Source organism: Halichoerus grypus, chromosome 14, assembly GCF_964656455.1.
Source record: "Halichoerus grypus chromosome 14, mHalGry1.hap1.1, whole genome shotgun sequence".
NCBI lineage: Eukaryota > Metazoa > Chordata > Mammalia > Carnivora > Phocidae > Halichoerus > Halichoerus grypus.
In genome coordinates this window covers 12,619,828-12,644,654 of record NC_135725.1, presented here as the reverse complement: position 1 = coordinate 12,644,654, position 24,827 = coordinate 12,619,828, and the positions used below count along the sequence as shown (strand labels likewise).

At 39.1% G+C, this 24,827-nt stretch overlaps 1 protein-coding gene across 3 annotated transcripts in view; it reads right to left on the bottom strand.

Annotated features, from left to right (window-relative positions):
• Window positions 1-1,246: 1,246 nt before the first annotated feature.
• Window positions 1,247-24,827, bottom strand: part of SMC5 (structural maintenance of chromosomes 5) — a 96,153-nt gene continuing 72,572 nt past the window's right edge. For 2 of the 3 annotated variants that reach the window (XM_036117910.2, XM_078061998.1), the window contains exons 16-25: window positions 22,335-22,458; window positions 21,863-21,985; window positions 10,433-10,558; window positions 7,670-7,714; window positions 7,171-7,266; window positions 6,634-6,738; window positions 6,295-6,414; window positions 4,886-5,065; window positions 4,708-4,803; window positions 1,247-3,598 (exon numbers count right to left, since the gene is read on the bottom strand). In XM_036117910.2, coding sequence (XP_035973803.2) covers window positions 3,455-3,598; window positions 4,708-4,803; window positions 4,886-5,065; window positions 6,295-6,414; window positions 6,634-6,738; window positions 7,171-7,266; window positions 7,670-7,714; window positions 10,433-10,558; window positions 21,863-21,985; window positions 22,335-22,458 — 1,159 coding nt within the window. In that variant the 3' untranslated portion in view covers window positions 1,247-3,454. The remainder of the gene's footprint in view (window positions 3,599-4,707; window positions 4,804-4,885; window positions 5,066-6,294; window positions 6,415-6,633; window positions 6,739-7,170; window positions 7,267-7,669; window positions 7,715-10,432; window positions 10,559-21,862; window positions 21,986-22,334; window positions 22,459-24,827) is intronic. The other variant, XM_078061997.1, reaches the window with a different exon arrangement.

The window sequence follows — 24,827 nt, the reverse complement described above, 5'->3', positions numbered from 1 at the left end:
GTTTCTCCAATGCCACCAGGGCCCAGAGTCAGAGTTCAGCTTCACCAAATCCTCTGAGAAGGGAGCCAAGCAGTGTTGCCCTGTCTGTTCTGTTTGGAAGATTTGCCTATTTTTTTTTAAAAGCCAGCTTTTTAACCCCAACCACTCACCAGTAACTTATTTTGGAGCGATGAGTGAATACTTAGATCTCAACAACCCAAAATCCCCAAAATGCAAATTTTCCACCAGCAATAAAAAATAAGCCTGAATTGTCAATAGAGTCAAATCTCCCAAATTTGCGAATCGTATTAATTGTATTAATTACAAGTTTTCCAAAATATATGGTGTGACTATAAAGGAATTAGAATGAGTTCAAATATCATGAAGGTGTGTCACAATTTTATCTGTACTTAGGCCCACTCAAAACCTACAGGTGTCTACGTCCTTGGAACAACTGACACAATCCATAAAATAGAATAAAAACGCTACATTAACGCTAATAAAAATGCTACATTAACTGCACTTAAAAGGGAATTCTCGGACCTTGATGTATAAAATACATACTACATTTTTTTAAGATTTAAAATACAAGGAGGGACTGGGTACCACAGTCGGTTAAGAACTGGGACTCTTGGTTTCAGCTCAGGTCACAATCTCAGGGTCATGGGATCAAGCCCCACATTGGGCTCTGCACTCAGTGCACAGAGTCTGGTTGGGATTCTCTCCTTTACCCTCTGCCCCTGGTGCTTGTGCTCTCTCTAAAATATATTTTAGAAAAATTTAAATACAAAATTGCAATAAAGCTGGAGAAAAGAATAGGAAAAGCAAACATTTATAAAGTGTCCATAGGATGCCAGGTGCCATAGTGCCTTACCTCACCTGCTCCCTTCGACAACTGTGAATGAAGTATTATCCTCATTTCACAATGAGGAAACTGAGTCAAGATAGCAGCTTAATGGATGAAGACAAAAAGATTGTGAATATTTCTAGCAAATCTAGGGTTTCAATCTAAAAATGTTTACACTCATGTTGTATCTTGGCTTCCTGAGACAGCTTAAATCTTTTTCGCTGTGTTCACTGCTGCTATTAGACTGTAATTCCCTTGCAGGCAGACAAGGAACTAAATTTTATATGCTTTTAACCAGGGACAGACCAGCAAAGGCACACTGAACAGACTTGTTTTTCAGTAAGTGTGAAACCAGAATGACTCTCTTAATCAGTTTGAAAGTGTAAAACCAATTCTTACTTAAAATAACATACACCAAAAGAGTATGAAAATATGCATTTATTACCGACAAAGTAGCATTTCCCACAGAGACTTTTTTCCCCAGTTACACACACACACACACACGCAGACACACACTATAGCAGGACAAAATTACATTTTTCACATACTAAAGATTCATACACCAAAAAAATAAGCACATGTCCAAAAAACAATCAAAGCAGCAAAAAAATCTTTACTTTTACTATGAACACTAAAAATCTGTGAATAGAGACTCTCCTTAGGCAAATCAATGAAGATTTTCTCATTAAAAATACCTGTCACCTTCATGTTTTAAATATATATTCATCAAATCAGACTTCCACTTGGCGTTTTTACAATTTGTATGTAATTAGAAATCAACTTCTGCAGAAAATATATGAAGTTTTAAGTGGCTGAGAATATAATGTGTTAGACTTATTAGTATGTTAAAATGATACATAATTTTTCCTTTACAGCTCAAAACCCAATGTAAAACTAAGTATTAACTTTGTCCAGTAGAGAAATATAAAATGCTTACAAACACAGTATGGAGTAATTACTGCCATATGTAAACTGAAATGTACTTGACCTTTTTTTTTTCCCAAACATGCCTCATCTTCAAGCTCCTTTTTCACACTGATAATCGTTTCGCAGAAATAAGATGACCAGCACTAACTCAGACAATAAACAAATGACAGTAAGCACATATTAGTAAAGATATTTTGGTGGAAAACAAAGTATTAAAAAACATCCACTTACTAATAGGTTACCAAGTTTTTCAATGTTTACATGAGTTGTTACACTAGTAAAAATGTTATTTTAAAATATGTTCATAATACATGCATTAGGCTAAGAGAAGGCTCTTTTAAAATTTTTTTCAAGAAAAAATTACAAGAGAAAATGTCCAAGTGAGAGGATAAAGACTTACGATTCATTATTTTTTGACCTAATAAGAATATAAGAATCTACAAAACCCAAATTAAATGCAACTCTTCAATTTATTCAAGCTGTCAAGTCAAAAAAAAATAATTTTGTCATTCCTGGCACAGATCCAATTCGCTGTTCAGAGACATGTTCTTGGATTAGTCCACTATCTCACAAGCTTTATTTTTTAGAAGAATAGAATTTGTTTTGGCACTGTTAATTAGTGTAACTCAGAGATAAACAAATGATTCTCTCATCTAATTCCTGCTCAGTTTAAACTAGATTTTTTTAAAGACAATGGGGTAGAAGCAACACTGTAAGGAAGGACCTAAAAGCTTAGGTTCTAGAAACATGTTTTAAAACAAATCAGTGCTTGCCTCACTCTTGACATAACACTGAGAAATTTCAAATATAAATTGTAGAAACCAGTATATGAAATCTTAAGAAAAAAATCTTACTAAAAATAATTATAAAAATGCTTTTAGAAATTGAAGATGTAAAATACAATTGACTTTAAATTAAAAAAAAAAATCAAAACCAAACCAAACCCACACACACTTTACAGGGTTATTCCTTAAAAACCCTTATTACTTGATTTTTTTTTCTGTCAATCTTTCGGTTGCACGTTGCATCATCTAGCGTCCATCTTGTGGCATTCCAAAGACATTCCGCTACCATTTTTGAAGCCCAGTATGTTTTTCCCTAGAGATACCAATACAGTTATTATGGTGTCAAGTTTTGTAAATTTTTTTAAAGGCCCATAAAATTCCATTTCCTAGTGGAGATAAGGTAATCCTTTTTAATAGGAAGGAATGAATAGATTTGTCATAAATTATTATTATACACTAGTCTAGACATTTCCATATCAATTCTTTAAAAATTAAATATAACACTGGGAGGAAACTATGATTTGAGATGTAGAGTCCCCTTTAGACTCTGAAAGTAAGTAAAGTTCCTCTGGAATTAAAGCTCAGGATTACCAGGTCAACCACACTTCCTGTGATGGGTAACCCCTCCCCCGTACCTGTGATGTGAAACAGTAAATACCTTTTACCATGGGAACCCAATGACTCATGGTCAGTGGGCCAAGGACTTAAGTTCAACAGAAACTGAAGACTTAATTTCTATCAGATGAGGTTCCACAGAAAGAAGTTACTACGGTGTCCATCAACCCATTTGTATAGAACAGCAGGTTTCTAAAAATGACCCATCTCTTAGTCTTAATGAATCTCCTTTTATTCAGGTGAGCCATACTTAAAAACAGGATTTAACCAAAAAAAACTCCAAAGTTCTCGCCCTTTACTTTTATTGAGAAGGCTGAGTGAACGTGATACGGCGCCGCCGCCTTTGGAAAGCCTTTAAATTCCATCTGTTAGGTTCCAACATATGAGGACCATTGTAGACAAACAATACGGTCATCTTTTCAGAATAAGGAAGATTTTGCAGGAGCTGTAAGTGTGAAAAGAAACGGTCCTATGATGCCATACATTAAGAAGCACAATTTGCCAACCTTACATGTGTCAAGTCAAATGTTATTTCTAATATTAATGAAACACTTAGGAAGGTGGCAATTCAACAGCTACACCCCGCCAGACCGTGATCCTTACTTGAATTACCACAGCTGACACCTGGCCTAAAGAATCCTCAACAGAGGCCTGGTCAGCATTCCCAGGCCAAATAAGATCCTACAACTGCCCAGGTTGACCCTGGAAGTATGTCCTTCAGAACTGTCCTAGGATCCATACTTGAACTCATTTATCCACAAATACTTCACAAGCACAACTTGAATGGTCTGTGAAAGATCGGAAGCCTGCGAAGTGTGTGCCAGAGGGGTGGGCTTATAGGCCAGGGTGTTTGGTAAATAAGAGTATTAACAGGTCTGGCTCTTCCAGAGAGAATCTGCTGGGCAAAGAAGACAGATGATAATATTCAATAAAAATGCACATTGAAGATGGGCACTCCAATGAAATTTTTCATGGCTACTTAGTTTAAAGAGAAAATCCGGTAGTATTAATAAACACATCTTTGAGTATATTGGTCTTACAAATTAGCCACAGCATAAGACGTAACAAAAGAACATTTCCTGCTGTAATGGTTCTAGCTCTAGAATGGAAAATTCTTTGTAAGGATAATTCTGTTTTTATCCAAGTTAATCTGAGGAGAGGGGAGGTCAGGGTAACTTAAAATTTCCCCTGCACCTGGGCAGTGGGACCAGATGGTCTTTTTGGGGAAATGAGGAGCGCCAGAATTTGAGGGTTCGTATTCTCCTGCCTCTTTTAAAAAGTACTAAAAGAGGAACTTCTCTAGATGAAGAGTAAGTGCCAAAAGCAGGGAGGAAATCTTGGTTCTAGAACATAATTCTATGCCTCTTACATTCTTCTTCCAATAATAAGGTTTCTGATGAAGTATGTCACTGGAACTTGTCCCCTTTATATAAGTATTACTGTAATCTTTTTTGGGAGTGTTTCTGCTCATACTGATGTATCGGGCCATACTCTGTGATGAGGCCACAGGGGACTTCTGAGTACATGAGCACTTTTAGATGACTTACTACCTACCTTTGGTGTAATAAAGAAGTACTGAGATGTATTTTCTTTACAAGCAGTATTTACAACCATTTCAAACACTCTCCGTTCATTGATCGGGTCCATTCCCTAAACAATGACAGTAACAATGATTACATTTAAATCGATTATAAGCTACAATAAAGCCCAAGTAAAAGAATAAGCACCACACCTGATTGATTTCATCCACGACTCTAAATGGACATCGATTAAGCTCCTGAAGCGCCATCAAGTACAACATGGTGGAAACACTTCTTTCCCCGCCGCTCTGATGGTGTGGGGTCAGCTCGTGCAGCTGTGTACTGCTGCGGAACTTGACTCGAATGCGAATTCCGTATTTATCATAGTCTTCCTGTAGAACATTAAAACGTTGCTGACAGGTTACCGCTTTCTCCGGCAATTTCATACTACTATTTGAAAATAGACTGAATAAATCCATCAGAAGAGTAAAAAACTTTAGTGATAAAAGTTTTATCTGAATAGATCCTTGAAGATCCCTAAAGGCTTTGAGATAGCAACTAGTTCTTTGATACTTTATTGTTTGAGTTTAATTGTAAGAAAGAGTTGATTAAAGTACCTGCTTTATAGAGTAATGGACAGGATGAAACAGGAGAACAAAACTTAGAAGGGCTTTGGCACAGTGCCTGGCACGTGGGCAGTATATCATAAATGACATTTGTTACTACCTGTAACAAGCCCAAAGACTGTAGGTGACATCACTGTGGCAGAATCTACCATCTTACCAGGACTGAAAAGTGAAATGATGTTGGCTACCCTTATGTCTCGCATCAAGCAGGTGAAGGAGTCACGGGGCAAAGTTCCTAAAGCACTACCTTGCTTTCTATCTACGTACGTAACATACATGCGAAGTTGCATACAAGCTAAAGTACAAAGATGCTGAGCTGTGAAGGAAAAGGATCTTTTATTGTCTCCATTTCTGTCCTAAGAAAAAACTTACTAGGGCAATTTTTCAACATTCAGAAAATTAGAACACTAAAATAAGCTCAGTATATTACCAACTAGTTTCAACTATGATCAACACAGGACCAATCCTGTTTCATCTCTAACTCTATCCTCTCCTCTTTTTCAATGACTTTAAAGCAAATCCCAGGTTCATCACTTTACACATTTCTGAATGGAAATGATTTTACCTACCATTTGGCAGTGCATTAACTTACAGCTCAAGGAATTTTAGTATCAAATTTCCAAATATTTTCATTCCTGTGTACTCTTAAAAAAGGAAACCACTGATACTATGCTGTGTTTCAGTTGTTTGCCAATGTCTTCAGGACTCTTCTAACATGGACAGTGGTAGATTTATAAAGCAAATCATTCATAGCTGAATAACCATTACCTATCTGGATATAAAGAGTTTTAGTGAGGCTTGTCTCAAATGTCACCAAAAAAAAAAAAAAAAAAGTGACCCTGATGGGACTCCCATAGGTGTTTTCCTTCCTCTGAACAATTTTTTAGTAAGTGAAGTTTTCACAGGTAGAACTCTAGAATAAACAATTTACACATACTTTTAGCATCTAATTAAAATTACTTGCCAGGAAACATTTGATTCAAATGCAATATTACCTCATTTTCTGTATGTAGATCAACTTCACCAGCACACTGCATAGAACTGAAAAAATTGCTGAATTTTTCATTAATTTTTTCTACGAGCTCTTTTAAAGGATTAAGCCACCTTTCTTTTACCTGCAAATAAATTCAATATAAAAGCACAATTTAAAAGTATTATTATATTCATAGAAAACTGTCCATAAAACGAATTCAGTATCAGTATCAATCTAGTCATGAGAACAGACGCTGCATTTGTTCCTAGAAGCATGTCATTTCAGTTTGCATTATTCTACATCCCCATATGATAAACGATGAGCACGTGACAGAAAAAAAAGTTAAAGGTTAAATAATTACCTGTGAAATGTTTTCCCTGTATTTATCCAGTTCAACTTTCTTTATCTTTAGTTCCTCAGTTAATTGCTCTATTTCTTCTTCTCTTTTTGTGTATTCTTCAACCACCTGGCAGGAAATAATTATTTAAGACAAATCCACCAAAGGAGAACATCACGGGAAATTTTGCATCAATTAAAACACTAACAGAAAATGCCAATTGTGTTGCATTGTTTGTATGCAATTAATTTATGTTCTTCTACTGAACGTGTTTTTTATCCTTGAAAAAATAGACACTGCAGTATTTCAGGTTAGCCCAATGATTCTTTTTATAAAGGAAAGGCACAGAACAGTGTGTTCCTTAGGAAGAGTCTATTTAAAATTCTAATAGATTCAGAATCTGGCATTTAAAGCACATTGTTCCTGCTGTCTAGCTTGTTATTACCAAGAGCTCTAGTACAGAGTGGGAGGCGGGTACTGGAGAGAAGCGTGTGCGCGTGCGCGGTGTGTGTGGGGAGGGGGTGGCGGGGCCTGAGGTCGGCGACAGGGAAGGAAGCATACTGTCGGGTTCAGTCCTGTGAAGCAAGAAGCTCTTGATCTTTCTTCAGTTAACAAAGCATCAATTTCATCCAATGTGTTTGGAAGATCCTGGAAAGCCTAAAGGAGAAAAAAATGGTCTGTAATTACAAATAGTCCAGCAAAAGCAGTTTAATTTGAACAGTTAAATATTCTGCTGAGTAAGTATCTATGTGTTCAACAGCATGCTAGCATACAAGGAGTCAAAGGAATTAAACAGGGTTGTTTGCCTTCCAAAAGCTTACGCTTAGTTAACACGGAGAACATCTTAAGGCTGAGTATTGGTGCTGAGTATTAAAGTAAGTAGTTCTATCCTACAAGGACATGGGGTTGACAGGAAATACCAGTTCATGCCAGGGGAGCTACAGGGAGTTAAGAGAAGTGAGAGGCCCCGCTTTCCCAGAAGTCTCTGGGCCTTCAAGGAGCTACGGAAAAGCAGGACAGAGGGGAAAGAGGAGCTTGGAAAAAAGAAAGCGCGGCATACCATGGGGGGTGAGGAGTTGTGTCCATTTGGAATGGTGGGTACTTGCTGAATTGGTAGAATGGGTCCAGAATATGTGGGGCATTGAAAGAGAGCAAGAAGTTAGAACTTTATACTGTACTTATGAAGAATGACAAAAGCATCTTAAGAACCCAATTACTCTGATGGCAGAATTTGGCTGTAGCACAGCTGACCTTCGAACGACACAGGGTGAGGGGGACTGACCCCTGCTGTGTAGTCAAAAATACATGTGTAACTTTTGACTCCCCCAAAACATGGCTACCAAGAGCCTGCTGCGGACTGGAAGCCTTCCCGAGAACATCAGCAGCGAGGTGACACGTATTTTGTAATGCTACGTATTTTATATACTGTACTCTTACGGTAAGCTAGAGAGAAGGCAATGTTATCATGGAAAACATAAAAGAAAATACATGTATAGGACTGTATTTATTGAAAAAGAAATTCACATACACGTGGCCCCATGTGGTTCGAGGGTCAACTGTACTGCCTTCTGAGTCCAGACCACAGAGACCAGTCAGACGCTTTCTCATCTGGGAGGAAAGCGGTACATTGGTTTGCCGGCACAACCTGCAAAGCTCATACGGTATGAGCTACAGAATCAGTCTTGACACCCTGACAAAGATCCTGAAATATGACATGAATCTAGTATTTTAATCTTATGTCTTTTATCTGTTCAGAAAGCAGTTTAACTTGTACAGGCTTTCAGACAGTAAGTGGCTTGTCCGCTGAGCTCTCCCCCGGGGCTGAGCACGTGCTCAGCATCCTCACTGGACTCCCGAATGGGCATCTGCCGTTGTAGATGGTCAAAGAGAAATCTTCTTGTCCCCCACCCTCCCCACCACTTGGAGCAAATCTACTTCTCCTTCAACCTTCTTCGTCTCAGTCAATGGCAGAACACAGGGGTTGGTTCTCTCTCTCACCCTTGCCCTCACATCCGTTAGCCAGCCCTGCTGACTGTCCTGAAAAGATCCCCATATCGGTAAACTTGCCTCTCCAGGGCTCCCACCCTGATCCATGCCCCTCTTCTCTCTGGCCTGGTCCAAAGCCATCATCTTCTCAGCAGTCTCCTTGCTTTCAGTCTTGTGTCCCTACTGGATTCTCCACCTGGCAGTCAGAGTGTTCCACTACATGCTCCGGTCAGTCCCATCACTCCTCTTGACAATCTTCCAGCGGGTTCCGTCTCCACATCCAGCCCGCACTCCTTCCACGAGACCCTCCGTGCTCTGACTTCCACTGTGCTTCGTGCCTGGATGATCTTGTTTGAGCCGGACTGAGACTCATGTGAAATGTGCCACATGTACTTCTGCCTCGGGGGCTTTGTATGGAGCTGTTTGCTCTGCCTGGACGACTCTTCCCTCAAACTCTCACTTGGCTAATTTCTTCTCTCCATTCAGGAATCCTCTATAATAGTATCTTCTCGAAGGAGGCTTCCCTGACATGATCCTCTTACTTAGTTTTATTTTTCTTCTTAGCACCTCTTCATAGCCGACATTTGTCTCTCTGCTTTTTAATTCGTTCATCTGCCCCACCCTCCAGACTAGAATATAAACTTCAGTAGAGAAATATCGGTCTTGTTCAATGCCTGATCGATCAGTAACATTCATAATACATGAATTATCTTCTAATATGTTTCTTTCAAAAACCATATAACTTATCAAGGGTAGAATCATACTACTCTCCGAAAAGAAAAAAAAATAGTACAGATATTGTACTTTTACTTATTTTATGATAATTCCATGTAATCTGGAGAAGTGCTAATATATTTTTAGAAACAACAGCCACTCAATTTCTTATATATGTTCCTACTAAATCCCTACTATGTACCTAAATAGAACCCCTCTCTAGGGTGTCTGTGTCTGATGTAACAGAGTGAAGTCTTTGAGGATTTGAAAATTATAATCCAAACTTTTTTTTCCAGACATATCATTAGCTATTGAAAGAGAGTAGACATTAACTACTGAAATAGGGAAATAGACATTTCATTATTTATTGAAATTAAGATAAAATACTTTATCTCAAAATTCATTTTCTATTTTCTTCTTTTATTTTGACATTATTCTGAGAGTGGGTATGTTAGGCAAGGTATGATCCCTACTTGTCAGATAACACTCAGGGTCACAGGGCCACAAAATTAATGGCGGAACGTGGAATACAAAGCAGAATCTCCTTTTACTAACTGAACACTATGTCAGCACAGAAAATAGAAAGGAAAGAAGGAAAGCCTCTTTTCTCCTTTTCTTGCCAACAGATGTTAGCCCTAAAGATTCAGGTCTCACTGAGCCTTAATAAACACCCTCATTTCCAGAAAAACATCTTCATTTTACCTTTTTCTAAAACCTATCACTTCTATTTACCATTTCTTATATACCAATTACCAGTGCTAGGTTTCCATAAAAAACTACACCCTATCTCCTGACCCTACCTCTTAAAGGTAGCCTGGGGGAAAAAGCGTTTTATTGGAAGAATGGATATTCTGGAACTGGTAACTGTGTAAGGGGCTGCCCGTGCTTTAATAACTTTAGGACTAAGCCAAGACTGATGGATGTCCAAGTTTGAATATAGTAAAGAAAATCCATTAAGCACAATTACTTTACATACATACTCAGTTTAAAAATGGGGGGACTATTCTGTATTTCTGGCAGCACTTTGTTTCTCATGGCCCGTTACAATGCCTAACACACCTGAAGCTGACCAAGAACGTAGGCAGCATGTGACCTTGCAGCCTTATACACTTGTTATACTTACTGTCTGGTATTCTTGAGGAACCGTCTGCTCTGCACCCAGGTTACATACTTGCCTAGCTCTCTTCATCAGCTCCTTACATTTCTGCAATAATCTCTGTCGACTTTCATCCAGCTCAATGAAGTGTTGCTATTGCAAGATAAAGAATTTTTGACAATTTGTAGGTTACCATTTTGTCAGAGGACTACTTTATCAAAAGACACATTACAGGTGAACTTTGGGAACACTGTGGATTCAGTCCCAGAGCACCTCAATAAAGTGACCATCACAACAAAGCAAGTCAGATCAATGTCTTAGTTTCCTACTGTGTAAAAGCTACGTTTATTATACTGTAGTCTAATAAGTGTGCGATGGCAGTATGTCTAAAAAATGCTAATTACCACCATGTGAGCTTTCAGCAAAGCCACTCACTCATCACAGGTCACCATAACAGATTTAACGAAATACTATATCCTATCTTGAGGGTAGAAAAGTGAAGAGCAGTAGAACGAGGTAGGCCTGTATATCAATGACTGAATTTCAAGAAGCAAATCATCTAAAAGCCATACCTCAAAAATCATGACAAATACTAAATTTGAACTTAAACTTTAAAATACATCAGCATTCCATATGACATTAATCCTTAAGGGCTCTGAAATTTATCTCTTTTTAAAGATTTATTTACTTATTTGACAGAGAGAGAGAGAATGCACACACACACAGGGAGAGGGAGAAGCAGACTCCCCACTGAGCAAGGAGGCTTACATGGGGCTCGATCCCAGGACCCTGGGATCATGACCTGAGCCGAAGGCCAAATGCTTAACCGACTGAGCCACCCAGGCGCCCCTTGAGCTCTGAAATTTAAATCTGCTTTGTTCTGAAACAGTTTAACTTAGCTATATATAATTAATACAATTTGAAATACACAATACATAGGCTTCCTATCTGAAAACTCAGCACTTGAATGTAAAGAGAACCTTTAAATAGTGTTTGGTGGTTGTCCAAGGATCTTCCATATAGTTATCATTTATTCATGGACCCATTCATTCCTTCACCAGATAATTACTGAGAATCCATTAAATGTCAGTATTTTATTATGCACTGAACATAGAAAGGTGAAAAAGGAGAAAGACACAGAAAATTTAATTATTATTAAAGAAACAGCTCTACTATTTATTGAAAGCTTATGTGCTGTGTGCTTCACACACGATTCCCTTATTTCTCACAATACTGTACAGTGATATTATTCCCCATTTTGCACATTAAAAAAAGAATTAAAGCATCTCGTCCAAGCTCACACACTTAGTTGCAGGCTGTCAGGATTCACATCCACACCTGCTTCTAGAACTCCTGCTCTTTTCATTACAGCACCATGCCCCTCGGAGAGGGCTGGACAGAGGACAGCAAAGCCAGTTGGGGGGGGGGGGACAGGAAGGAAGGCCAGAGTGGTCACAGAAGCTCTGACAGGGGAATGGTCTTCACCAACAAGTAAGCAATGACTAGAGGAGAAGCAGAATGTGTTCCCTGGATAGCTGATTACAAGCCCCCCCAAATCACAATTCTTGCTGAGTTTTTTTCTGCTCAGGGTGGGGAGGGTAGGTAAGGAGCAGAAAGAAAGGGAGCAAACCATAATCTAAGATAATGTTGTAAAGTCAGACTAGTGAAAAAAGGCTTTATTAATAATTCTGCTTAGAGTCTAGCCTTTAACAGTTAATGGACAACAGAAACTTTTTATCTGTGGGAGACCTAAGGGGGAGAAAAAAGGCAAATTTACAAACTATGCCCCACCAACATCTCAGAAAGGACTACTCTGTGGGTACATATTCTGAAAGAATAGTATCATCTTTTCCCGGAAATTCTGAGAAAGCTCATTGGTCCTGAAAGGTGCATATTGACATTGAACAAGGAAAAGCTTCTCTAAGAGGGCCCTCTAGTGGAACAAATCGGAATTGTTTACAGAATTTCTTAACTAAATATAAATAGCATGTTACACCTAAAATTAACACCATAAGTATTCTATTTAACAATTAGTCAAATGAAAACAATTTTCTGTATGAAAGGAATGTGAGCTCTAAGTAGCATGAACTTTTACTAAAACACTAGTTGTAAATAAAAACATTACTTCCTTAATTTTCCTTTAATACAAATATAAGCCTCAAAATTTCATGCCAATTTAATGGATTTCAAATTCAAACGTTAAGTATAAGTTTTAGTACATACCATACAGAATATATATTTTAGAAATATGAAAAGTAATCTTTTAATATCAACTTGAAATTTTAATGTCAAATCTGAAACGTAAAAAGGTAAGCGTCTTGACTTTTTACTATACAAGATTACGAATTCTGATCGTAAGCAATTAAGTAATGGCAATAATACTGTTTACTTGTTACGTGACCCCACCTCTCCCCAAATCTATCTCCCTTAAATAAACAAAAGTCTCCTGAATTTGTGTTGCAGGATAGAGGTAAGCAGGTAGCCAGAGAAGAGAACATTAGATGAAAGCAAGAACTTCTAAATTCAGTGGGAGGATAAACACATTAAACAATTTCTAATTCTTGTAACTAATATTCTGATGCAAACCTATACTTTTTAAGGAAACCCTGGTTTCACGCTAGGCAGTGCACTAAGCACCTTGATATATATTAAATGGAATTATCACAATACCCCTGCAGGGCAGATAGGTATTTTATTTAATACCTCTGACTGAAGATAAATAAGAGACATGGAGTGGGGTTAGGAAAGCAGTGCACGGCTTAAAAAAAAGAACAAAAAAACAAAACCTCAACCAACTAACAGGTCTCTCTCTTTGTATCCACCTTCATATGTAGACTTACATGCAGTCAGCTTACTAACTTGTCCTAAAGATACTCCAGACACAATTCACAAAGCAACACTCACAACCACACCTGCCTTTCTCTGAGGACATCTTATAGTCCTGGAACCCTGTCACCCTCTTGGCCTTCCAACAGTCCGAAGACGTATCAAACCCCGTGGTGGTCAGTCATCCCTGAAGTTCCCTCATGGATACGACCCCTACTGAAACATGTCAAACTTGTTTTCACGGTCAGTGTCAAGGACAAAATGGGAAGTGGCAGTAATGGTTCCTTAGTGCAACAAGCCATGTGGGAAGAGTAGGAAAAAACAAAACAAAACAGTATTTTCTCCTTGTTTCAAATGGCACAGGACAGCCAGAGGAATAGTAAGAGCACCTGTGGGTAAAGGACAGCAAACAGAAGAAAAAAGAGTCAAAGAGAAAGTGAACAATGACAGACGTAGTCTATATATTCTTTCACTCAATATTCACTATTTCAAAAGCGTGGTGAGGGACTGTGGTCAGCAACCAACACCGATTGAGGACACAGTGCAGGAAATAAAAGAACCTTCCAGAAGGGATGTAGAAAATAATTTTCACATCAACTCGTGAAAAAGAGAAACAGAATGGTGCAAAACACTGCCGAGGAAATGCACAATACAGTCGGGTGGCATCAAGTAAGAGCAGGAGGGGAAAACCTGTCCAGGGCCATGCGCCCACGGGTCTGTGTGTGGTCAAGAGGCTGCGAACGGAGCGGCTATTTCCAGGTACCAAATCTAAAGGGACAAGCAGCTAACCAGAGATTATTTCTCTAGACAGTGTAAGGTGGCTGTCCTTATAAAAAAATGAGTGACTCAAAAACCGAAAACAAACCCTCCTCCCCAGAAGCTTTGCTACTCTCTAGAGTAGTCCACTCTGCTCAGAATCTTACTATTCCTGCGGCTCCTCACAAAATGGATCACAGGAGAAAAACTGTGCGCTGACACCAAATCTTAGCACATCCCTGTGAACAAAGGCTGCTGAAGAGCAGCTCCATGTGGAGAGTGGGCTGAAGTTGGGAGAAGATTTACCCCAAAGCCATCATGATTTCATGATACTTCTGTAAACATGACACCAACCTCTAGTTTTCTTAAGCTCATTCATGCTTAATTCAAAAATAAAACTTCATGCACAAGGATCCAATACTGCACTGTGTGCCTGGACTCACTCCATACAGTCCTGGCGCGACGGGTCAGTTTCTGAACTGTCGCCGCCTGTACTGAGCAGCCAGGCCCACAGGCTCGCTCCGTGACAGAACTGCAGCCCGGGCTCCAGGATTACCCACCAACAGAACACACGAGGGGCGGAGGCCTTCGCTCACACGCCACGGCCCCTCCCCCCCCACTTGGGTACTACCTTTGGTTTCTTTTGGCTGGACCCCTTCACCATGTTCAGAATGACAGTAAGTGCTCCTGTTCCTCTTCTTTTTTCTGTTTTGGACGGGAGGGCTGAGGGAAGGACTTTCCCATCTTCCGAGCCTCTGGCTTTTGCTCTAAGTGCAGTCACCAACCCTAGCATATCAAACCTGACCTTCAGCTCCTTCTGGCGAGGCATGTCTGTGCTTGCCCACTACTCTAAGATGCTTATCAGCCGGCAAAATCACGTTTCTTCCAATTTTTCCTAGCCATACACTTTTTCAGGAAGCCGAGTTTGAAGAGGCTGACTTCAGAATAATGTTCCCACTCCTCTGAGCGGTCCTCAATTTCCTAACACCTATCAGGGCTGTTTCCACTAAAAGATACTACTACAGTTCACTATTAAGCAACAGGAATGTTTCTGAAAAGTTAGGTCTAACGCACAGACCCTGCCAGAGCGTAGATGACTCTGGGAAGGGAGAAGAATGGATGACCAAGGCACAAGGGGATTTCACATACAGGACAAGCTTTAAAAATCTGCAGCAAACATGGCAAAGTGTTACATTTGTTAGGGAGAAGGGACATAAGGAAGTTCTATTACTCCTCCTACTCTGGTGTATCTTTAAAATTTCATACTTGGAAATATTGGAAAAAAGACTTTAGTGAAACAAATGATAAGCTAAGTTTTTAAACATGTTTTCAGCTTTGAAGTGTAACTGGTGAATAAGCTGCATGTCAAGTACACAAATTGGTAGGTTCTGATGAACCCATACAACAGTGAAACCATCACCCCCAATGTAACAAACCTATCCCTTTCAACACTTCGTACCCCTCCGTAATCTACCCCACTGTATCCCCCCCACCCCCGCCCCAGGCAACCACTGATTGATTTTTGTCACAGGGCATTCTACATTCTGTAGAATTTCATATAAATGGAATCAGATTTTTTTGGTCTGGCTTCTTGCACCCAGCATAATTAGGATCCCTCATGTTATGTGTCTCAGTAATTCATTCCTTTTTACGGCCGAGTAATGCCCTGTTGTGTGGATATCCCGGAATTTGTGTCTTCACCGCTGCTGGACATTTGTTTCCAGTTTTAAACTATGACAAAACTAGCACACATCCCTGTACCAGTCTTTCATGGACATATACCTTCCCTTCTTTCGGGTGAATACAAGGAGAGGAATGGCTGGATCCTATGGCAGCTATATGTTTAGCATTTAAGAATCTCTCCAGTGGTTTCCCAAAGTGGTTACGCACTTGAAATCCACCCGTACGGATGTGAGTTCCAGTCTCTACGTCCTCAGCAACATTTCCGTACAAAGTCCGTCATGCCAGCAGGTCTATGGTAAGTAGCTCATTATAATTCACACTTCCCTACTAAAGTTCAGCATCTTTTCATGTGCTTATCTGCTGTCTGTGTATTTCTTTAGTGAAGATCATGTTAAAGTCTTTTGCCCATTTTCTGACTGGGCTGTTTGTCATCTTTGTATTGATAGTTGTACAAGAGTTCATTTTAGAGTATCCTTCAGGGCCAGCAGACTTTTTCTATACAGGGCCAGTAGGTTAAGTATTTTAGGTGTCGAGGGCCCCATACAGAATGTCATGTATTTTTTTTTTAATCCTTTGAAAATGCAAATACTATCAGCTTGAAGGGACTTAATATAAGCAGATGTTAGGTTCGATATGGCCCCCAGTAACAGCCCTTCATCTTGACACAAGTCCTTTGTCAGGTGTTATGTGTTGCAAACATATGCTCCCCGTCAGTTTGTAGCCTGCCTTTTCTTAACAGCACGTATTGAAAAGCAAGTTAATTTTGTTGAAGTAAAACTTCATGCTTTTTGTCTTCCAATTTTCCCAAAGCAAGATCACTAAGAATTTCTTATCTCTCCTTCAAAAAGCTTTTAGCTTTAGTTCTTACATTTAAGTCTATGACCCATCTATATATGGCATAAGGTAAGGGTTGTGCTCATTTTTTGTACATGACTATTCAATTGTTCTAGCACTATCTGTTAGACTCTTCTTTCTCCATTGAATTGCCTCCGTTATCTATGCCAAAAAACAACTGACTATATACGTGTGAGTCTATTTCTGGTTTCCCTATTTAGTTCCACTGAGCCGTATACGTCTGTTTTTACACCACTACAATGATGGCTTCATTACTGCAGCTTTGTAATAAGCCTCAAAATTAGGAAGGTGAGTCATTGAACTTGGTCTTCTTCAAAGTTCTTCTAAGTCTACTGCATTTTCCAATAAGCTCGTCAATGTCTAATGGGAGAGGATTGGCATTTTAACAAATCCTGAACCTTTGATCCATGAACACAATCATTCTCTCCATTTACATAAGTCTTACTTTAATTTCAGCAAAATTTTGTAGTTTTTAGCATACAGGTCTTATAAATATATCCCTAAGCATTTCATACTTTTGATGCTATTGTACACAGTAGTTTTGTTTTTTTAAGTAGGCTCCACTCCCAGCGTGGAGCCAACACAGGGCTTCCACTCAAGACCCAAAGCTAAGGGGCGCCTGGAAGCGTCTGCCTTCAGCTCAGGTCATGATCCTGGGGTCCTGGGATTGAGCCCCGCGTCGGGCTCCCTGCTCAGCAGGAAGCCTGCCGCTTCTCCTCCTTGTGCACACATTCTCTCTCTCTCTCTCTCAAATAAATAAAATCTTAAAAACAAAACAAAAAACCCCCAGAAAACCCAAGCGAAGACCTGAGCTGAGATCAAGAGTCGGATGCTTAACCAACTGAGTCACCCAGGTACCCCACACAGTATTTTTAAACTTTGCTTTCCAATTGTTTGTTGCTAGTACAGGGAGCCACATCTGATTTTGAACTATATTGACTTGTATCCTGCAACCTTGCTAAATTCACTGATAGCACTGATTCGTTAAGATTTTCCACAGACGTATGTTTGTCTGCAATAGACAAGTTTTTGTTTTTTCCTTACTGCACTGGCTAGATCCTCCAGTGCAATGTGGAACAGAACTGATTAGTGAGCATTTTCCTTGTTTCCAATCATTAGGGGAAAGCTTCCACTCCTTCATCAATAAGTATGATATGAGCTAATGGTTTTGGGTATTTTCCTTCTATTCCTAGATACACAAAGTTTTTATAAAAGGATGCTAGACTTTGGCAAGTATTTTCCCTGTATATACTAAGACGATCATGTGTTTTTTCTCTAGTTGTTCACATGATGGATTACACTGATGAATTTTCAAATGTTAGATCAATTTCTGTGATAAACTCACTTGGTTAGGATGTATTACTCTTCGATATACTGTTGGATTTCATTTGCTAACTTTTTTTTTAAGATTTTATTTTTAAATCTTTAAATTGACGTGGGGCTCGATCCCAGGACCCTGGGATCATGACCTGAGCTGAAGGCAGATGCTTAAGCAACTGAGCCACCCAGGTGCCCCTCATTTGCTAACTTTTTAAAAGAATTTTTGCATCTGTGGTTAATGAAAGGTACTGCTCTGTAGTCTTGTCTGGTTTTGATACTGGAGAATGCTAGCCTCACACAATGTGTCAAGAAGTATTCCCTCCCCACCCCCCCACCCCTTTCACCTTTTGAAGACTCTAGGTAGAACTGCTATTAATTCTTCCTTTTCCTTGGAATTCACCAGTGAAGCCTCTGGGCTGGAATTTTCCTTGTGGGAAGGTTTTTAAATACAAATTTAATTTCTTTAGTAAATATAGGGCTATTCTAATTAGCTCTTCCTTCAGGGACTTTTGGGGCTTTTAAAGAGTCTGCCCATTTCTTCTAAACTGTCAAATTTACTGCCTGAAAGCTGTTCACCACTCTCCTAATACCCTTTGACCATCGTAAGATCTGTAGTGCTGTGCTCTATTTCCTCCTGGCTTCCTCTTCCCTGCACTGTGGCTTGGGACTCTCCTGGCAGTAAGCCGAGGCCACCACAGGGACCACCTTGCCCTGTTTTCCCCTCCCTCAAAAATCACTGTCCCGTGCTGCCTGTTAGCCAATGTCTGAAAACCACTGTTTCATATATTTTGTCCCATCTTTTAGAGAGCACGTATGGCCCCTATCATTTCATCATGGCCAAGGACAGAAGCCTTTTATTTTTTATTATGGAAAATTTCAAACATACATGAAAGTAGAGAGAACAGTATAGTAAACCTTCATATACCTATCATCCAGCTTCAACAATTCTAAACTCGAGACCAAGACAGTGTCATGTAGACTCTCTCTAGACTCCCTTCTTCCCCGGAGGATTTTGAAGAAATTCCAGACATTCTATTTTCTTCATAAATATTACAGCAATGTACTTCTGACTTAAAAAAATCCATACCCACATTATCAAACCTAAAAATATTGTCAATGAATTCTAATATTATTGAGTCAGTATTCAAACTTTCATTTCTTAGATTTTTTTTTTTTTTTTACAATTGGTTTGTTCAAACTGGGATCTAAATTATGTCCAATCACTGTATTTGGTTAATATGTTTTTTAAGTTCTTTTTAACTTAATTAGGTTCTCTCTCTCCTTTTTTCCTTTTCTTAGATAATGGCACTATCCAGTAAAGTAGGCACAAGTCATACGTGGCCATTAAGCACTTAAAATGTGGCTAATATGACTGAGAAACTAAATTTTTAAATTAATTTAAAATTAAAATCCAATACTCCAGCTATTAGAATATGTTTAGTTAGAACAACTTGGATACATGAATTTACTTTTTCAACGGTAAGGTTTACAAAATCAAAATAGGATCAAATATTTCTGATGACAATTTATCATCTAAATTGAGATCTAATTATAATTCTGAAGCCTTGAAACTGGTAGTTTCAGAGCAGTGGTTCTGAAATGGGAGCAGTTTTGCCCCCCAGGGTCCATCTGGCAATGTCATCACGACATCACGAGTGGGGAGGCGTGTACTGCTGGCGTCTAGCAGGTGAAGGCCCGAGATGCCGTGTTTATAAACACTGTCCAATGCTCAGGACCGCCCCGCACGACAGAATCCCCCAGAACCCCCCAGTGTAAAACGGTGGCAGCGCCAAAGTCGACACAGCCTGTGCCAGAGGCTGAATCAGATTGAAATTTTTTCACAATTTCATGTTATGTTTTTCTGTGGGTATACATATAAATATCTGGTTATTTTGTGATGTTAGCTCATGTGATCCACTGATTGATCAGCAGCTGCAAAGTGGTGGTATTCTATTACTCTAATCCCTTCTGCATTTATTATTTGAAAGGCTTCTGGAAAGAGGAACTTGTCTTATTTATCCTAAGTATTACATTTTTCAAAATAATGGCTAGTTCTCCAAAATCCTCCAAAGGTGACCAATATTAGTATTTTTTTAAGTATCATCATGATTTCATAAATATAGATACTTCTGATATTTTGGGTCTCTGTGATTAAAAAAAAAATTCCTTGGGCTCTTTGTCCTCTTATTTAAACCTTTCTCAATCTCTTATAGAGGTATCTCTCACATTCTGCACCATATTGAACTTGGAAATAATCCTTTTTTAAAAGATGTTACATCCTTTTATACTTAATGACAAGACTGATGTTTGGCCTTAGTTCTGCCATTTTATGTCATATTTATTTTTGTGGCATCTATGCATATAAATATCTAACCTTTGGTGATATGATGTGTTTTATCTCCCTCTCCTTTTCTTTGTATATCTTTTGGTATTTAGGAAAATTTGCACAAATACCTTATATAATGTCCTATGTCCTTTTATATCTGTTTTGGAATACTGTCTGTTGGTTTCCACTATAAACAATGTTGAAATTCTCCCTTATTTCTGTCTCCCAAAGCACCCACTTTGAAGTAATATCCTTTTATTTCCTGATAATACCTATCAGACAATCAGGAAGTATATTCTATTTAATGTTTATGGTCTCTTCTCCCATTTTTAGTGCTGTGTGTCAGCCGCGCTGGCAGCCTTAGAACCACGTAGGACCAATTTTACCGTGCCCTTCGTCTACCCCGTGGTTCTAGTTCTCAGTAAGCAGCGTGCTTCTGCAACGTGGTTTAGTCTGGCTTGAGAGTTCACAGGACATGCACCACCACAGCACCATCCGACCTTTCCAGAGCCTACAGAGTCGCCTCCCAGTTTCAGCTGTGCTCAAACTGATCTGCTGAGCTTTCCACACCTAGTGGGGCCTCCTTCGTTTAGAGAGGAGAACCTGTTGGTGCCCGCATTTTTGGGTTCTCCGAGCTCCCCCCGCCCCACCCCGCCCCGTTTACCACATACTCGCTGATAACACGCTAGTCATGCTGCTGCGGGCTTCATCTTCCCCACTGACATTCTGGAGTTAAAGAATTAGGCCTTGGCCCCTGGTTTTTGGGGAAGGAGACTCTGAAACCCTAGGACTTTCCTGAGTGATGGGTTACTCGCGAGCCCGCCCCTTGGGTCATACCTACGTTTAAGCTTAGGAGATGACTCCAGAGGGGAAGGGACAATGCCAGCAGGACAAATCATGTGATCAGAGGGTTGGGGCGTTGAGTCCGAGGATTATCTCGACTTATATTTGAGCCTTCCAGGGAGCGGGGCTAGAGACCGAAGGGCAGGCTTGCTGGGGACTGTGCCCTTAACTTGAACGGTCTACTGCTACCGTTGGGTGGTTAGTGGGAGAGTAAACGGCAGTACACCAACAGGGCTACTCTGAAACTTAGTTTGTTGTGTATGGTGTCCGTGGGTTGGTGGTTGTTAGCCTAGTTGCTCTTCTCTTTTTGGGAAAGGATTTGGAAGACTCAAAACTATGCCACTGTCACTAGCACTTTGTCGCCAGCTCTTCTTTGGGATTTTCGTTAACTTTAGTGCATCGCATTTCACTCCCTGCACACTAATATTTATCCTTTCATAGATCGATATTAACAGAAGATTAAATCACCAAAACTGTACACTAAGGCCACTCTTGGTGAGGACTGTAACTCATCTGCAGTTTATTTTACAAGATGTACAAACTGCAATGAAAGCTACTGGCTGCTACTTCTTGATAGTGTGACTATAGTTTATATGGGTTAACAGACAGGAGACTCTGCCCGTCAAGGGACTACATAAGATACTCTAATTATTACCGTACCTCCCCCAATCAAATAACATAAAATGCACAGTACAGTGTTTCAAATAATACTTCCTCATCCACAAAATGCATTACATTTATAAACTAAAGAGCATATAACAAAACGCATATTCCAAGTGATGATACAGGTTTTCAAACTGGTCTGAGGCTGGAACCCCATCATAAAAAAATAAAAGCAAAAATTGTACCTCTGTGACACGGAGTTGTGATGAAGCAGCCATGTAATCGGATTCTAATTTGTTCTTCTCAGAGATCACTGTAGTATTTTGAAGAATTAAATCAACTTTTTGTATATGCAAAGAAGTACAAATCTAGGAACAAAAACCCCTAAAAGTTTAATTTGTTTGACAAGAAAAAAAAGTTTTTAAAAATTAATAAACCATAAGAAAAACATTTTTCTAATGCGACTGATAGCTCGAATAGTTCTTTTTACAACTATTTCTTACAAGAGAATTTTTAAATGTTTTTCTGTGTGTTTAATTGAATCACCTGGAATATAATAATTTAGCTTAATGAGTGCTTTTAACCAGTTTATTGACCTATAATGAAAAATGTCAAAGCTAAAATTATTGATAGTAAACTCTTAGCAATAGTTTTTTAAATCTATTTACTTATCTACCTGCTATTAAAAAAATGACTAAAGTTAAGAAAATGCCTTACCTTTACAAAGTTTGTTAATTCAGTAACAAGTTTTGCTTTTTGAACATTTATTTCTCTGATTTTGGTACTTGCTTTTCGCTCTTCCTCTTCAAGGTTGCAAGTATCCTGTTCCATCAGCTTTAAACTGTACGAAACATATAATGATGTAGAAATCAGAGTTAACACAAGGTTTGAGCCCAAATCTTTAGGTCTCCTACCGTTTGATGGACTTTTTAGCAATGCTACTCAGACATAAAAACTACTAGCTTCTAGATTAAACAATCTTGTTATGTAACCACTCAGGATCAAAAAGTATTTGTTGAGATATTATGTGCCCAGCACAGTTTAAGTAATGATGGTGGTAACGGTGTAGGATCTGGAGTCAGAAAGATGGATTTGAATCTCCTCTTTGCCACTAATGAACAGTATAACTAGATAAGTTACTCTTCTGAACTTTAGTTTCCTTATCTATAAATTAGAAAAAATAATAGTACTTCCCCTAAAGGGCTATGATGAAAATTTAAAAAAGGTAAAATATTGGGCGCCTGGGTGGATCAGATGGTTAAGCGTCTGCCTTCGGCTCAGGTCATGATCCCAGCGTCCTGGGATCGAGCCCCACATTGGGCTCCCTGCTCAGCGGGGAGCCTGCTTCTCCCTCTCCCTCTGCCTCTCTCCCTGCTCATGCTCTCTATCTCTGTGTCTCAAATGAATAAATAAAAAAAACTTAAAAAAAGGTAAAATATGTAACACACTTAGTACAGTGCTGGGCCTTTAACCGATGGATGAATATTAGTTACTAACCATTGTTGTTAATGTTCACACACAGTCCCCTTACCTAAAGCAGCTTAACTGGGGAGATCTGATTAACAGATTAAAAATATATAGTGAAAAGACAATACAACCCTAAAAGTTACTACTATTTTGCTATTCAAGGTGAAGAAACTAAGGATCAGAAGTTAAGTTACCTAAGGTTATGTAGAGTACATGGTTAAGATGTGTTTAACACCAAAGTCCAAGTTCTTTCCACCCCACTATGTTGCCTCCAGGATAAAATCAAGAACCCAGTTTGGAAACACTAATATACAAGAATGAACAAGTTCAGCAGATGCTGTAGAGAGGGGCCTGAACAGTACACGGAAGAGAGAGAGTAGGAGAGGCCAGGGAGGTGAGGTGAAATGGGTCGAGTGAAAGGAGACTACAAAAAGTTGAAATTCAATCTCAAGGAAAAGAGTTTTGTAACTAGAGGTGATTAACTATAGGTATGAGACAGCAGGCTGGTGATGGGTATGAAAGGCCCTTTCACTAAAAAAATCCACATTACTTATGAAGAGAGAGTTTAGTTTTAGACAGTGGGTCCAGTAGGACAGCCGAACAGGAAAGGTTAAGTATCTTGTAGATGATGAAGATAGGAATGAGGCCAAAGGTGAAGGTTGAAAAGAGGCTTAGGGATGAAAACCTTCTAGGCAGCCAGACTAAATAGTAGGTTTAAGCAATCAAGGTACACTATTACCTTTTCACTAATAGTAAATGGCCAACTGTTTGCTTAAAAACAACAACAAAAAACCAGTAAAGAACAAATTCCCTTAATGCATTTCATGTATGATTCAATTTAGGAATGTGCTTAAAAATACTACATTAGGTCAAGGTAATCAGATACCTTAACTGAAGGCAATCAGCAGTCATTTATGATCAAAGATTGACTATGCCATTAATATCTAAATCTTTATAGGAAAAAAAAAATCACAACAAAAAGGTCTGAGATAGGCCATGGGAAAAACCTTCGAACTGGAAGCCATGTTCTTTTCCCCTAGAATGAACACCCTAATAGCTTTTATCCCCTCCTATATATCCTAGTTTCTACAAAATATCCAAATACAATAAAACGTATAATCAGTTTTAAGAATGGTTGCCTGGGTACTCAGTAAGCTAACAGTTTTCCTTTAGGATAAGATTTAGACTACTCACATCTTTGTATAAAATTCTGTGGAATATGTGACCATTAAGGCTAAGCAGACATACTTCCAATTGTAACAAGGGATGTTACAGTTGAAGGAGTGGGATAAACCCCCAATGCCCACTCTCTTCTGTGAAAATCAGCATATCTTCCCCATTCCCTATCACTCTCTTTCAGAATTGGTGAGAAACGCACAGCCTGGATTGATAATCTCACTGCCTGTACCTCTCCCACCAATCCAAATTCAGTGGACCCATTGCTCTGGTTATATGTCTGGGTCAGTCATTCTCAAAGTGTGGTCCAGAGGCTGTGGGAATCCCTGAAACCTTTTCAGGGGAATCATGAACTATTTTCACTGCTGTAAGAAGACCTCAACTGCCCCGTTCACTGCAGTGATGTTTGCACTGATGGTATAAAAGCAATGGGGAATAAAACTTCTGGTGCTCTGGAACGAATCTACGTAGTAGCACCAGAGTGTACTCACAGTCACGAGATTCTTCACTGCTATGTACTCAAAAATTTCAGAAATGCCAAATTCAATTAATATTTTTGATGACAGT